This window comes from Eurosta solidaginis, chromosome 2, assembly GCF_040869045.1.
Source record: "Eurosta solidaginis isolate ZX-2024a chromosome 2, ASM4086904v1, whole genome shotgun sequence".
NCBI classification, from domain to species: Eukaryota; Metazoa; Arthropoda; class Insecta; order Diptera; family Tephritidae; genus Eurosta; species Eurosta solidaginis.
Window position 1 is genome coordinate 281,378,685 of NC_090320.1, and position 15,368 is coordinate 281,394,052.

At 37.4% G+C, this 15,368-nt stretch overlaps 1 protein-coding gene across 16 annotated transcripts in view; it reads right to left on the minus strand.

Annotated features, from left to right (window-relative positions):
• The window catches only part of Wdr62 (WD repeat domain 62), a 378,801-nt gene that overhangs the window by 22,763 nt on the left and 340,670 nt on the right, over positions 1 to 15,368 (minus strand). For 13 of the 16 annotated variants that reach the window (XM_067768221.1, XM_067768222.1, XM_067768217.1 and 10 more), the window contains 8 exons: positions 7,530 to 7,773; positions 7,250 to 7,459; positions 6,752 to 7,171; positions 3,217 to 3,936; positions 1,857 to 3,148; positions 614 to 915; positions 400 to 542; positions 127 to 171 (listed from right to left, as the gene is read on the minus strand). In XM_067768221.1, the coding sequence (XP_067624322.1) occupies positions 127 to 171; positions 400 to 542; positions 614 to 915; positions 1,857 to 3,148; positions 3,217 to 3,936; positions 6,752 to 7,171; positions 7,250 to 7,459; positions 7,530 to 7,773 (3,376 nt within the window). The remainder of the gene's footprint in view (positions 1 to 126; positions 172 to 399; positions 543 to 613; positions 916 to 1,856; positions 3,149 to 3,216; positions 3,937 to 6,751; positions 7,172 to 7,249; positions 7,460 to 7,529; positions 7,774 to 15,368) is intronic. The other 3 variants (XM_067768225.1, XM_067768214.1, XM_067768226.1) reach the window with 1 other exon arrangement.

Consider the following 15,368-nt stretch of genomic DNA (forward strand, 5'->3'; position numbering starts at 1 on the left):
AATTTAGGTAACAATTCGCTTAGTAGTGGTAGTAGTAGTAGAAGCCAAGGTTTTAGAGCATTCTTAGTAGTGCACATTACAAGAACAAACATGTTACAGCGTGTTCATCCAATATACTTTTCTCACCTCCGGTATAGCATTCAACTTTTTTACTCCATTTTTACGTGCGCCCTAAGCACAAAACGTTGTATAACACCCGTCAACACAAAAACCAAACACCAAACAGGAGCATGGGATATTTAGGATAATTTTTGGGTTTTTAGATGTGTTTTTTTGTGTGTGCCAATTAAGGCACATTAGAGAGAGAGAGATAGAGACGGACACAAGTATTAGGAACGAAACAAATTAAAATGCCGTTTAGCATGGATACATAAAAAATATTTTCCTGAAAATACTTACACTTTCCAATTGCTGCTTCACTTCGCTAATCACTTTGAGCAGTTCATCCTTCTTTGTGCTCGTAAAAGATTTTGTTATGGTGGGTGTGGCTGTGACAGGTTTACCATTTTCTGTATTATGTTTAGCGCTAATGCTGCGACGATCTGCGAAAAGAAATATTTTTTTATTGGTATCTTTGAAAAGCCAAAACTGTACTCATATCACAAAAACTTACTCGTGCTACCACGCTCCAACATGCTGCCTGGTCCCTCTGGTAATGCTGCTTGCAAGAAACTGCTTGTAGCATGTGGTATACTCTCAGAGCTTCCACCTAATGTCGATGCCAATGAACGTTCAGCATTTTCAGCACTCGGTGTTGAGCCTTCGTCTTCAGTGTCGGAGGTGCCAGTGCCGGTACCAGTGCTTGCCGTATGTGTGCTACCATTGGCAGGCAGTGTTAAGCCAACCTTCTCAAACTTTTGTCTACGCATCGATTTTCGCAGTTCATCTTCATTCATGGCGTTTACTTTGAATTCACTACAACCAGAAAAAGACGACATAGAGAATGTTAGATGGTCTTGACATTGGGTTGAAATGACCTTCTTATTGTTCTTGTAGCAGTGCAGGAAGTTGAAACGACCTAGACCCGGCTTAAAAACCTTGATGTAAATGTTTTGGAACCTCAAATCTTTTTGCAGTTTTACAATTTCGATATCATCCGAAAACAAAGTTGAAACGATAAGGAGATGGTGCCAAAATGATAACAAAAACAATGTTGAAATAATCCCGAAAAAGTCCCGAATTGATAAAAAAATATCTCCCAAAAGATCTAAAACTGATCCAAAAATACAGCCCTAAGGAGCTATATCAGAAGCATTTCAATACTATTTGGGGAATTTTCGGGTGACAATTTCGGAAAAACTTATTTCAAGAGCTTTTTTTCGTTAATTTTGGTCCACTTTAAAAAATAGTTCGGAACTTTGCTGGAATTTGTTTCGAGGCTATTTCGGAATTATTTGGGGACCATTTCGGAGCTATTTCGGGACTTTTATGGAAACATGTCGGGAATATTTCCGGGAGTCATTTAGGTCTCATTGAATTGTTATCGATAACAACGGGTAGTTATTTGCTTATTACCGACGAGTTATCGGCATGCTATCGGTTAATTATAGACATGTAATCGGTTTTTATCGATAACAATAGTTATCGACAAGTTGTCGGCTTTTTGTTTCTTATTGGCTTGTTATCAATGGATTTTCGGAGAAAACCCAAAAAATACTTTCCTCAAAATATTTTTTTAAAAAATGTTAATGGTAATGCAAAATATAGTGTCGAAAGATTCAATCGCAAAGAACCAGGACGGGCTCTACAAAAAAATGTTTTTTCTAAAAAGCTTCCTTGTGAAAATATTTGGCAATCGATTCACTAAACATTTTAATACCCTTTGCGAGCTCAATATTCTTCCCAAGTCTACTTACGTCGGTGTGCTGGGTGATATGTTGTTGTAGAACATGCCATGATCCGAACTTGTACGTTCACCATCCGAAATATCTTCGACATCACCATCATGTTCATTAGAATGCGCATCAAAACGCAAACCAGGCTTACGTTTCTCTGGCGCCAGACGATTAGACGCTGTTGTACCACCATTACTACCAGTAGCCACTATTGGTACTGTACCAGTATTATTGCTGCCAATAAATTTAAGTTCACGCCTCGTTTCCATGCCCGAATCAATTGATGAATCTTCACTGAGGTAAGTCTGGTTGTACATAATATCCTTCGAGGATGCGCTATTATAATCCGAGGTTTGTGTATTACCCATACCACCGACACCGGCGCCAACACCGCTCACGCCAGCAATGCCACTTCCACCACCCACAGTTGTGGACACAGTACCCAACGGACTTTCGGAATTTGAGCGTAGATCATCAGGATCGAAAGGACCACGATGTGCCCAACGACCGCGCGCACGTGGTACGCCACCTACACCCAATTGACTAGGCGATGAGCTTAAATTCGAGGTGGATGCAGCAGATTGCATGGCGGATAGCGTGGAACCAGGTATAGCAACACCGCTACCACTACCTGCAGTTTCCTCGGTATTCGCACCAGCTTTTCGTTTCGCCCATTGCGGCAGCTGACCTACATCGGAGAATTTGTAACCTGGTGTTAGGGCTTGCTCATCAGTGAACATTGTTGGTGAGGCAATATATTTTTGTGGTGTCGCTATTTCTTCCATTTCATGTGTAGGCGTTTCGATAATGATACCCTCCGGTGTGGCGATAATTGAACCAGGCCTATGCGCCGGCAACGGCGCATGACCGGAACGCATCCGCTGCTGTGATAGACGCGCTTGCATTGTTACAATCATATCATGTGGAACTTGCCACACAAATATACAACCATCGCCGCTGGCGGAGATGAGATGGCGACAATCGTTGGTGAATTTAAGTCCAGTCACCAACTCGCTATGGCCATACATGCGCGCCATGCATTCGGTCGAATAGTAATCATAGACGGCGAGTGTTTTATCTGTACAAGAAGTGGCTACATAAATGCCGCTGGGATCAAGCGAGAGCTTAATCAAACTACCCTCGTCCGAATGTGAACCCTTGAATGTTTTTGTATGTTTGGCATTTTGTGTGCCATATACGCGTATATTGCGATCCTGGCAGGCGGTGAGTATATGTTTGGCATTCGAGTCGACTTCCATGTCGTATAAAGTTGTTTTGCCGGATGTGTTTGTGCCGCGTAGGAAGATGTTGCCCTGGTAGTTGTGAAAAGAAAATTAGATTACAAATTGTATTTTCTCACACAAAAAATGATCGCACTTACTTGAAATGTTCGGAACATAATCGATTTATCTGCACCACATGAAATCATTTGAAAATTCAGCCCAGCACCCACAAACTTAATCGATGTAATCGAGGATGAGTGATCATCGAGCGTTTGCAGTAACAAATAATCTTGTGCCACATCGAATACATGTATGAGGCGATCGCGACTCGCGCTCGCCAAAAGCTTACGTTCGATTTTCTCATTTGAGTATTCCAAACACAACACCTCCGACTCATGCGCCTCAATTGTCATTATGAGCTTTGTGCTAGCCAAATTATAAATTCTTATATTACCACAACGATCACCGCTCGCTAAATGCTGCAGCTCCGGACTGATGCGTATGCAGCGTACCCCATTACGTCCATCGTAAGCTGTATTTGAATTTTTATCACCCGCCAAATCTTGATCTTTGATAAAATTTAGCTCATCATCGATGTACATAATCTTTAATAGCTCTTTAGAGTATATATTTTTTCGATAGTTTTCTGCATTGGTACAACCGTCCAAACCCCAAACGCGTATTGTGTCATCGGAAGAGCATGTCACAAACGACTCTTCGGGTAGCGTATCAGATAGTTCGCGCTCCAGGTTATATGGCACAGTTTCCACGCCCCAAATGCAGGTGGAATGATAGAGAAAGGAGTGCGATTTGCCAACACGTTTTATATCCCGCATATCCCATATGTATAGCGAGTGATCGTTGTAGACGCAACTGACCTGTGGAAGGAAGAAGTGAGAACAATGTAAAATTTAAAAGGATTGGAATATACGTATATCAAGACTTTCTTGTGTGGTAAAATATTTTTAAATTTTTTAACGTTATTCATCATTCTTCGCTTATTATTTTCAAGTTGTTTATTATTACATATTTTTTATGATTCAATTTACATTACTGATTGTACGTTATTAATGCTTCCATTTTATTCACCAACTTTCACTACTCAGTATTCGTTATTCACATTTATTACTTTTTATACCCAGCTGTACTTGTATACAGGGTATTATAACTTTGATTGGATAACGGTTGGCTGTACAGGTATAAAGGAACCGAGATAGATATAGACTTCCATATATCAAAATCATCAGTATCGAAAAAAAAAAAAAATTGATTCAGCCATGTCCGTCCGTCAGTCCGTTTACACGATAATAACTTGAGTAAATATTGAGATATCTTCACCAAATTTGGTACACGAGCTTATCTGGACCCAGAATAGATTGGTATTGAAAATGAGCGAAATCGGATGATAACCACGCCCACTCTTTATATATATATAACATTTTGGAAAACACAAAAAACCTGATTATTTAGTAAATATCATACCTAGAATGTTGAAATTTGACGTGTGGACTGATATTGAGACTCTTGATAAAAACGTGGAAAAAAATTGTTTAGAATTGGCGTGGCACCGCCCACTTGTGATAAAATCAATTTTTGTTTAAATCAAAAATTTTTAAACCTATCGTAACAAAATTCGGCAGAGGTTGCCTTTACTATGAGGAATGCTTTGAGGAAAAATTAACGAAATCGGTTAAGGTCCACGCCCACTTTTATATAAAAGATTTTCAAAAGGGTCGTGGACGAATAAAATAAGCTATATCTTTGCAAAAAAGAGCTTTATATCAATGGTATTTCATTTCCCAAGTGGATGTATAATAATAAATAGGAAAAACTTCAAATTTAAAAAAATGGGCGTGGAACCGCCCCTTTTATGACTAAGCAATTTTCTATGTTTCGGCAGCCATAACTCGAAGAAAAATTCTTTCAGAATAGAACGATATGTATGTTTATTATTGCGCAGTCTTATAACACTATTAAGCACACAAAACAAACAACAACAGCATTTCAAGTGTAAAACTCACCCGAACTTAGACTTCCTTACTTGTTATTCAAAATTTGCTATTCGTTTTTCACTTCCGTTGGCTAATTCATCTTTTTACATTCTTCATTATTTATTCTTCGTTTTTATTCATAACTTCGTTAGTTCTATATTCATTACTCGTTCATTATTCCAAGTTTATTACTTTTCATTCATTATTTCACATTTATTAATTTTTATTAATTTGTCCATGTACATTTTCTTTTATTCACTATCCCGTATTAATTTTTTATTATTACTTATTGATTATTCCATGATCATTGTTTGTTATTTATTATTCATACTCCGTTTTCATTCATTATTTCACTGTACCATATTCGATATTTATTATTAAATTTCGTTTATATCATTCGTGATTATTTAATTTTCATTCACGTTTCTTGGATTACTATTCATGAATTATTATCGACAATTAATTATTCGATATTAACTAATATTCCTAACCTTAAATTATATAAGATTGTTCACCCTTTTTATATTTCACACTTCTTCATTTTCTGGTAACTTTTAACAACAAAATGGCGAAGAGTGACAAACTTCCGAGACTTCTTTGATCAGAAGAACAACATGTAGCTATGTAGATTTGGGCAAGTATCCAAAGAAGTCTTGAAAACTCTCAAGAAGACAGTCAACAATCCACGACTCTTACAATATAAGTAAACCTTAGAAACAAATTGCTTCCAGCTGCAAACAGAGGCGCAACTGCGACTGCTACGCAAGACTTCTGCTTGCCGGCATACATAATCAACTCTTTAAATCTCCCATGTTGTTTTACATCCCTCAAGCTTTTTAATCATCTGGGATACTATCAGGATCTTTCCTTTGAACTAAAAATGAAGAACAACTTCTAGGTATGACATTAATTAGCCATATGTCTTTTCTCTCCAAAACCCAAAATATCTCTGAATATGCATACTACACGTCACTTCTTTAGTTTTCAAAATGAATACGCTTAAGTTATGTATCTTTCTATGGTAAGGAGACATTTCTCCAGGCTTTCATGAGGACGATCAAAAACGACTGGTTTAAATATTTTTCACTAGTCATTATGTGTTCAAACATATCTCCGCTAGCTGTTGCGTTTCTACTACATACATATTAGGCTGCCTGCGCCACTGGCTGGATCCTGGAAAGCCATCCAATGAAATTCGGGCCTTCGCTGTAAGAAACTCGTGCAGTCCAGGGACATTCCCCGTATGAAGGAACTCTATTCAAGATACTTCATTAATTGGAAAGCACTGGTTCCATGTCATCGATATGTCCCGATATATATCGGCAATCGGCACATACAAACTATAAGCAAGCAACTTCAGCCCGAATCGAACTTCTTAGAGAGCCGGTCACGTGGAAAGCGCATTGAAGTGAATTCTTTATAAGAAAAAGCCAAAGGCACCACAATGGGTCAACTGACCTAATCTTCATAACATTTTCTAATGTTTTATTTAAGTTTATAGTTAACTGTGACAGTCTTCAATTGTTTGTTTAAAGCTTCAAGTTTGAAGTGTTAAGTTTAAAGTCTTAAACGCCTGACTTTCCGCGCTACTTCAAAGTTTAAAAATTTAAGTTAAAATTTTAACTATTAAAGTTTAAAGTTTGATAAAATTTTAAGTTTAAAGCTTTAAGTCTTAAGTTGCGAATTTCAAGTTTCAACTCACCTTCGAACGCTGCTCATCATAAACCATTGCCACACAATCTGGATATTTCGCGTGCGGTGGTACCGTCATTATATGATTGATATGTATACCTTGTGCCACATCTACACCCAAATAATGTGTGCGCGGCAATGTCGTCACATATTCTAATGTAGCGGCATTAAAAATGCGTATTATGGCTTCAGCACAACCGACGAGTATAAAATGCGCATTCACAGTTAAACAATTGGCGCTTGTTGTACGACATTGTACCCATTTATCCAATAAACGACGTGAACTAAATTCAACCAAATGTCCTTGGCGGGTAATGGCATACGTGCGATCTTTAGTTTCATCTTTGCCGCAGGCGACCGCACAAAAATCATTATCACGCAAATCACCCAATATGGCACTGCGACCCATTAACGGTATGGGATCCTTGTACTATAAATCAAAGGAGGGAGAGAGAATAAAGAAATTATAATTTGTAAAAATTTGTAAGCAAGCGCTCTTCTGACATACCCTGCGGCCACCCTCCATATACCAATATTTGACATGACGATTGCCCACTGTGACAAAATAGCTGCCATCTTCCGCAAAACTTAACGCTGACACTTTAGAACTAATTTTATTCGAGGCCATTTTTTGATTCGATTTCCAATCGAATACATTCACAATCATATCGTGTTGTGAACCAATGGATACCAGGTACTTGCCGGTGGGTGAGAAGGCCTATGAAAAAATTTGTAAGATTAGTATAAACTTATTGTCTTTCTGTTTCACCTCATTCATCGATACTCACCACACATGTGACGGCATATTTATGATCAAAAAATTCCGCCAACACATTGCCGCCCGTTGTGTGTTCAAGATTGCCATTCGGCGAGTCCAGCTCCCAAACTTTAATGGCGGGATTTATGCCACACTCGCCGGTCGCGACATAACGGCCACAGCGTGAAAATGCGACCGATGTGAAAGCTTTGCGGGATGTGTTGACCAAATAGGCCTGTGTTTGACGTTTCGCATTGAATAGCACCACAGTGCAGCTGTAAAAAGAAAGAAGCGGGAAAAAGTGAAAAGTCAGCAAACAAAAATGTGCTGCAAAGTAAGTTTAAACAACAGCAACAAATTAAAATGCCTCATAAAAAGTGAAAAATAAAGCTGAATTAAATCACTTAAAATTTAATTATTTAAATAATGGCAAACACATGAGGGGCGACCTTTTCAATTAAAAAGTTACTTGCTGACTTAATTAGTCATTTTCTACTGCATTTGTTTTCTTTTGTTTTTATGCATATTAAAAGCTTTGCTATAAAGTGGCATGTGAATAGTAGAATGCGCAAAAAGAGATTAAATCCTTTGTTTAGATTGTCGGAAAGGAAATTCAATTTAGTAATTTTTCACAATGTCAAGCGACGCACAGTGGCGCCTTTTGAGTTTTTTCTTTTCAAAAATCATAACTTTTGAACTAATGAAGATATTTTAAAAATTTAAAATGCAAATGGAAGCTAATTATTTGAAGTTTTATTGTGTGATAGTTCAGAATGTCACAGATACAGGGTGCTTCAAAAAATTCGTCAAAGTCGAAACTTTTTAGAAAATGCAAAAATAAAATGTGATTTGTCTTATAATGACGTATTTAAGCATTAAATAAGATAAACTAATGATTTTTATAAGATAGCGTGGCACCGCCCACTTACGATAAAAAGTTGTATCTAAAGCGCCAAATATACGACACGAACATTTCCGCGAACATTCCGAAATCTTGTTCGCAGCTTTGGTCATACACCATACGAACTTTTGGCCGAACATTTAAAAATTTTTTATTTTCCATTTTACTTTTCCGCGCACGTCTGGTTCCGTTCAGAAATTACTACGATTATGAGCTATTTCGTCATACACGCACGAACAGTTCGCGCAAATGTTCGCCAAAAATTAAAATATTTTGATTTTTGGCGAACATTTGCGCGAATTGGCAAACACCACCATACACGACAGAAAAGGTCGCAGAAACATGACATAACGGGAATGTTCGCGGAAATGTTCGTGTCGTGTATTTGGCGCTTAAGTAGTCACGTAATCAATAACTACCAAAATCGATAGACGTATTGTTTCTTTTAAATGGCAATACTTTTAAAATGTCCGTTTTTGGTGCCATAATAACAAGGTGCTTCAAAATTTATCGTAAAATTTTACATATTGTTTTTAATTTACAAGCCAAATATGTATTTTATTAATGACTAAAATATATTGAAAGTGGTTCAATGAAATTTTATTTGAAATGCAATAACGAAAAGTACATATTTATAAATTACTAAATTAATTAATTCTTTTATTTGAAATAAAAAATTTACTTGTATATAGATATCTTATTTTTCAATAAAGTAACAAAATTGATTAGTCTCTTTTTCATTGTTGTGATAAGAAGTGAGAAACTTATTTTATCTTAACATAGTCATCGTCACTGGAACATATATGTATCTAACAAAGCAACCATTTCTGAGCTATACGCATCTGTAAGACCTTTTTGTGTTCTTACATACCTCATAGATGATATGACTGGATCAGAAGAGATAGCTAACATGTTGAAAAGGTCTTCGTTTTGTCTAACTCCTGATACTTTGCAGGTGTTCATACATCTATATCTTTTGTAGTCCTTGTTCTTAGATTCTTGAGCTTCTTCAGACAATTCTCCTAATGGTAAGCACTGGTACTCTATTAAATCTTTTCCATATGCTAAAATTTTATGTACCGTTGGTGTAAGTTTCTTCTCATGATACTTTTGATGCAGCAACTCTGTAGTTTTATATGCATATTCTCCAAATTTGGGTCCATTAACTGGTTCATGGCAGTTTAAAATATTTAAAATTACTCCCAATCTTTTCACAATATCTCTCAACTCCTGTTATGCGAGCAGTAACTTCATCGTTTTCAAAAAATCTTCTTGAGGAGTTACCATCATTTGTATTTCCGTATCCATACTTGGGACAGTCAACTCTAAGGTCAATCTCTTTATAGAATGCATCCTGAATAATTTTTTTTCTCCTGTTTTGTTTCTCCTTACATGTTGTATTGTCGTCGAAAACTTCTCCTTGTTGTGGTAGTGTATAAGCCAGCTTCAAAACAAATTCCATACATCTTATCCTAGCATGCAAAGGGGATATTCCATACTCATAATTTAGTTCGTCAGTTATTGAATCATCAAGATTTTCAAAGTCGTTTTGGCTCTTCTTACAAATTGGACATTTCATTGTAGATGTCGTATTTGTTATTAAGTTCAAAACTTTTCCATCGACCATTGTTAGAAGAAAATCATGCTTTATTGTAATGACATTCCCCTCTTCAATTTCGATTATTGTTGGTTCTAATTTGGCAATTAGATTTTTTATATCACTCACTGTAGCTTTTATGAGTTCCGCAGACTCCTTCTCGTATTTAAATAATATCGGGCGGCACAATATAGTTGATTACGGACGTGGATTTTTCCAATATTCTGAAGCTTCATCTTACAGTCGTAATGGAACAATAGAAGCCATAAACATATTACTATCTGTAATCGTTTCATTGTCTACATTTATTCTTTGTTTATATGCGCTTTGTCCTGATGATCCATCACAGCCCCACTTAGTTATAAATGCTAGCTCCTTTGGCAGTGATTTCAACTTTTCTTCAGTAAAACTTTGAAGGTGTCGTGTAGACGTTTTGTAGCTCAATTTCAGCTGATACTTCGGTTATTTTGGGACTTAGAGGAACTGCTTCTTTCTTGGCTTGAGTAATTTTTTTGTATCCAGGTAAAATATCGGCACTACGTTGCAATAATGACTTACGCAATATAATACATTTTTTTCTTCGTTAAACCGAGATCTATAAACAGCACCAAAGCTTCTGCGGGAGTGTATTTCCTAGGTAGCGCATTTGGTGGTGTGGAAATGCTGTTTTTGATCTTCATCAGTCGCACTGGACTTGCTACCGCAACTGCTTCTGTTATATGAGACCAAGTTTTCTTCGTCTTTTTTATATTTAATAGCCAGTGCTTTTGAAAGATGAGTCGTGGTCATAGCTTTTGTGGTATCAGACAGCTTCCTTTTCCTTGTGTAGGTAGAACACTCTTATGTGGGTTTTGTTGGTCTCCCTCTAGTGGGATTGGTTGACGTGCTAGGCGTTTCTTCGCCCAAAAAAGTTTTGTCAGCTAGCCACTTTTCATGCTTACTTAGAAATTTTGAATTGTTACGATAGAAGTCCTTCCATTTTCTTTCTATCATAATGTATTGTAAACAATTTTTTTCTTCCACGCCTTCCTTTTCTTTAATGCTTGTTTCACTCGCTAATTCACTCATAATAGCCTCAACGAAGTCCCGTCTTGACTTTGTAGATTTAAACACCGAAAACAGTTTCAAGTTTTCTAGATACATATTAGAACTGGCTTCGAGTGTATCTGACTAAATATTAATCTGTGAACTATATTTAAAAATACTATTCACTTTATTTAAGTAAACAGAATACTTAGTTCCTTAATCTCCAAAAGGCGAAAGATAATGTGCATTGTATGATGGATAGCTTTATATACCTACTAAAATTATTAAAATGAATTTCAGGTATACATTTCGTAACTAAAAAAATGTATGTTGTTAACAAGTTCCAATAACAAAAACGACCTTACGGCCGTACTGAATTATATATACCTGATCAGGCGCGTATTTCTGCCCAAGGTTGTTTAACTTTATTTGATATAAAAAGTGAAGTTGCAGCTGGACGCAGGTAGACTATGAATTTAGTAAACTGAATATTTCACAAATAACTACTGTTAATTTGACGGAACACATTTTTTAACATTTTTTTCCATCAAAGTTTTAAAAAGGGCCTAAAAAACAGGTATATCCGCCAACTTTTACCAAAAAAAAAAACAATTTTTTTTTTGTTTCAATCCTAAATTAAATTATCTTTAATTGCTATACAAGAAAATGACAACCGGCCGCCTTATTTACTCACAAAACCATTTTAAATACAACGAAGAAGAAGAAAAATTTCAAAATTTTCCCAATGTTGAAAATTGGTCAACTTTGAGCGGCTCTACCCGGTAAACTATAATTTTCTGTGAAAAAACAGTTGTATATTCTTGATCCCTGGAAAATTCTCTATTAGAAACATGTATTAGATTAAGCGAACGCTTTCATGAATTTTTTGATTTTTGCCAAGCTTTAACGGCAGAGGCGCCACTGTGCGAAGCGGCAGTAAATTCATATTTTATGCAACATAAAAAGTTGTAAAAAGGAGCAAAAAGAAAGCTGCTGTTGTGCTTTTGGAAAAAGGCAAAAAGGAAGCGAAAAAAATTGTGCAATAAAAAAACGTAGTAAAAATTGGCAACACTTCCAAGCTGTTGCTTTGCCTTTTAAATAGACTAGATTAGACTTTGGGTTGCTTTAACTTTTTTTTTACTCAGAGGATACTTTTCTATAAAACACAGTCGAATTTTCTGAGTCAAAATCACTTCGCTTTTGTCTTATTTGGTTTTCGCAGCGTTACTGACAAATGTTCGAAAGATTACTAAAGAGGCGAAGAAGTCGGCTGAAAAAACTTCAAAGGGTTTGCGGACCATGAAAGTCACATGCACATCAGCAAAAGTATCAATTCTCGGTTATGATCTATGGAGCGTCAGATACTATAAAATCGACATAGCCGATGGCTTATTCTTCCAACGAAAAATATCTAAGTTCGTTTGGAAAAAATCTGGGGAAAAGCACCCCAAAAAGCTAGTTGACCTGAGATTATACTATCCACTTTTTAATATGTTTAAATACAATAGAGAAGGCCACTAAAGAGGTTTCGTTAGTAAGCAGGTTAATGGCAAACGTCGGAGGAACTGAAGTCAAAAGGTAGCCGCGGATGAACCTATACCCTATCCATACTACTTTCAAAAGCAAATTTAGAAGAAGGGCAAGTGTAAAGTCCTAGCTTCTACATAGCGAACAACACTTCTCAAAAGAGAGCTAGATGTTTTGGTGAGGTAAACCACTCTATGGATATGTCTTCGTTATGAAAAAGATTGGGAAGTCCTTTTACTTAAGCTAAGAGTCGGTCAAATCACTGTCGAAAAAGCTGAGTTATATGAAATACCACCGTTACGCAATGCGAACCCTGTCCCGAGGGTTAGGGGGCTTAGAATATACCCGCGGCAGGTATGCCTGTCGTAAGAGGCGACTAAATACCAAATTGATTCAACGGGATATGTAACGCAATATATTGCTTATCCAACCCAATTGTCAACCTCACCGACCCGTGGCGAATCCTGTTTCTTTAACGGCCGATGCTTTGGCGACCCAAAGTTTCACGTGTAGAAGGTTTCATGTGGTCATACCAAATCGTCCCCGATATGGTCGGGCTAGTCCTTTAATGGTGTTTGTTACCGGAACGTGCCGGATCTGTATCCGCAAGGGACCATCAATATGGATAACACTCCCTAAGCCTTCGGGCTACAAAAACAACAATTGTACTAGGTTGCAAAAGGCGGAAGTTTTTTAATCGATGAACCCACGTTTGCTGTTGCGCGTCACGTTGGGTGCCAAAAATGCCTTCACCTCAGCCAGGCGTGACGACATGCGCGAGATGTTAGAACGTATTTCTAAGACGCTTCTCTTCCAATTTTCTTCGTGCTCCTTCAAATTTTTCCTACAAACCTACATGTTTTAGCCGGACTCCGAACGGGATCTGTAAGGCAGAAGAGTTTTCACTGAGAAGCTGTTCATGTCGGAATACACTAGGAGTGTTTGCCAAATCACTGCAGAATAGCGACCCCGCTTAGAATGACATTTTTCTAATTTAAAAAAAAAAAAAAACTAGTTCTAAATTTTTGATATTTCTTTGCTCAGGAATCGAACCCAGGATCCTCGGTGTGGTAAGCGGAGCACGCTACAACCACACCACGGTGGCAGCCAACTTGTATAGCTTAAACCAAATTAAGTAATGACCTGATGAAGATCGGATAGAAGACAGAAGAGAAATTATTGTATGGTTTTCGCAGAAGTAGTTGTGATCGTTGCGTGAGCCATACCAATAAACCTTCTCACTAAGTAAGTTCAGACCTCTAATGTTGTCGTCGTTGTTGATGTAGCGAGAAGGACACTCTCCGAAGGTTTTGGGGATCTAAAGGCTCTTACGACGAACTAAATGGCTGTGTCAGCTTTCAATAAAACACTGATAGGCTTGCAAGGAGTCGTTGGTGTGCTGTACGGCTTCGCTAGCCGCACTCCCAAACTCACCCTCGATCGTATGCCCATTGTTCTGGGAGGACGCCGCCTCCAGATCGTAGCTGTATGTAGCCATACTTTAAGGATCACCATAAACGTGGTGGCCGTCGTCGCCATATTTTAGAGTTCATTAAAAATGAGTAAAATTCGAACTATATATTTTAAGACAAAATGCTCGGCTCTTTATTTCACACTCTATAAAACACGTCCGCTTTTTCCGATAGTCACAATTATATTAATGGCGGTGAAACACGAAAAATGCCGAGCCATCATTGCCAGTCATTTTTCGTGTTTCACCCCACGTATATCTTATTCTTTCTTACATACTATATTACATTGGGTCATGCCATAATGTGTTATGTTATATTCATTTTATGTGTAACATTCACAATTAAATATTATTGTGAGCAACAATGTTGAGATGTTGCCAGATGAGTATTAAAAGTTAGATTGGGGGATTTTATCCTTACATTGGGCACCAGCTACAGGCATTTGGTTATTGAGATCCAAAGGCTCTTTCGATGAATGAAGATCTCGCTATATACCCGTATGATATTTGATGTTATCGTGCTCATTGAGGCGAGTCTTTCGTAAGATTTGTGGACCTTTGACGTAGTGCTATGGTAAGTATCGAAAGAGTTTTACTGTTGTATGCGATTTGTGTTATGTTGCGAAAAAAGGTCCAAAAGCCGCGCTATGATTGATTTTGCTATGCTAAAAAGTGAGAACGCCGGGTAAAAGGTGTTCTAGACACCAACCGGTGGAACCTGAAAGAAAATGCTGGCAAAGTCGATATGTTTGAAATAGCAGGCCGAAAGTACTTGGCTTCTTCCGAGTTTCCATCTAGGATCGGTGATCGCAAGAAAGACGACCAAAATTAATTATAGCTTTAGACGCTAAATTAGAAAATAATGATGTATATCGTATGATGGACACGGTTTTCAGCGCAGGCTAACCGAAACAACCCGGATACCTATATTTTGTGTTTTAAATAAAGCAGAAACCAATCTTATGATTGCTTTTCTTGCCTTCTCCACTAATTTCACTCTTCATTATGACCTTTCTTCACTGGGTTATGTACATACACGCCCGTTGACATATTAAGCACTACCTCAGCTGTTTGCTTAGCGCCATAAGTTCATCTTTGGCGTGCTCATATCTTTGCTTTTACAGCTTTTTCCTCTTTAGCCTTTGTAGAAAAGTAAGCCGCAGTGCTGCTTGAACATCAACATCTCGTGACTGCTTTCAAAACGCGATGCTTTAGCAAGTGTGTTTGCATAAGAGAGCTTTCAATGAATATGCAGCAGCCTTCAAGAAAAAAAAAATCCTTTGACTACCAAACAGCTTAACAACAAGGATGGTTAGTCAATCAGAGAATCAGAGAGCAATGAAAACTT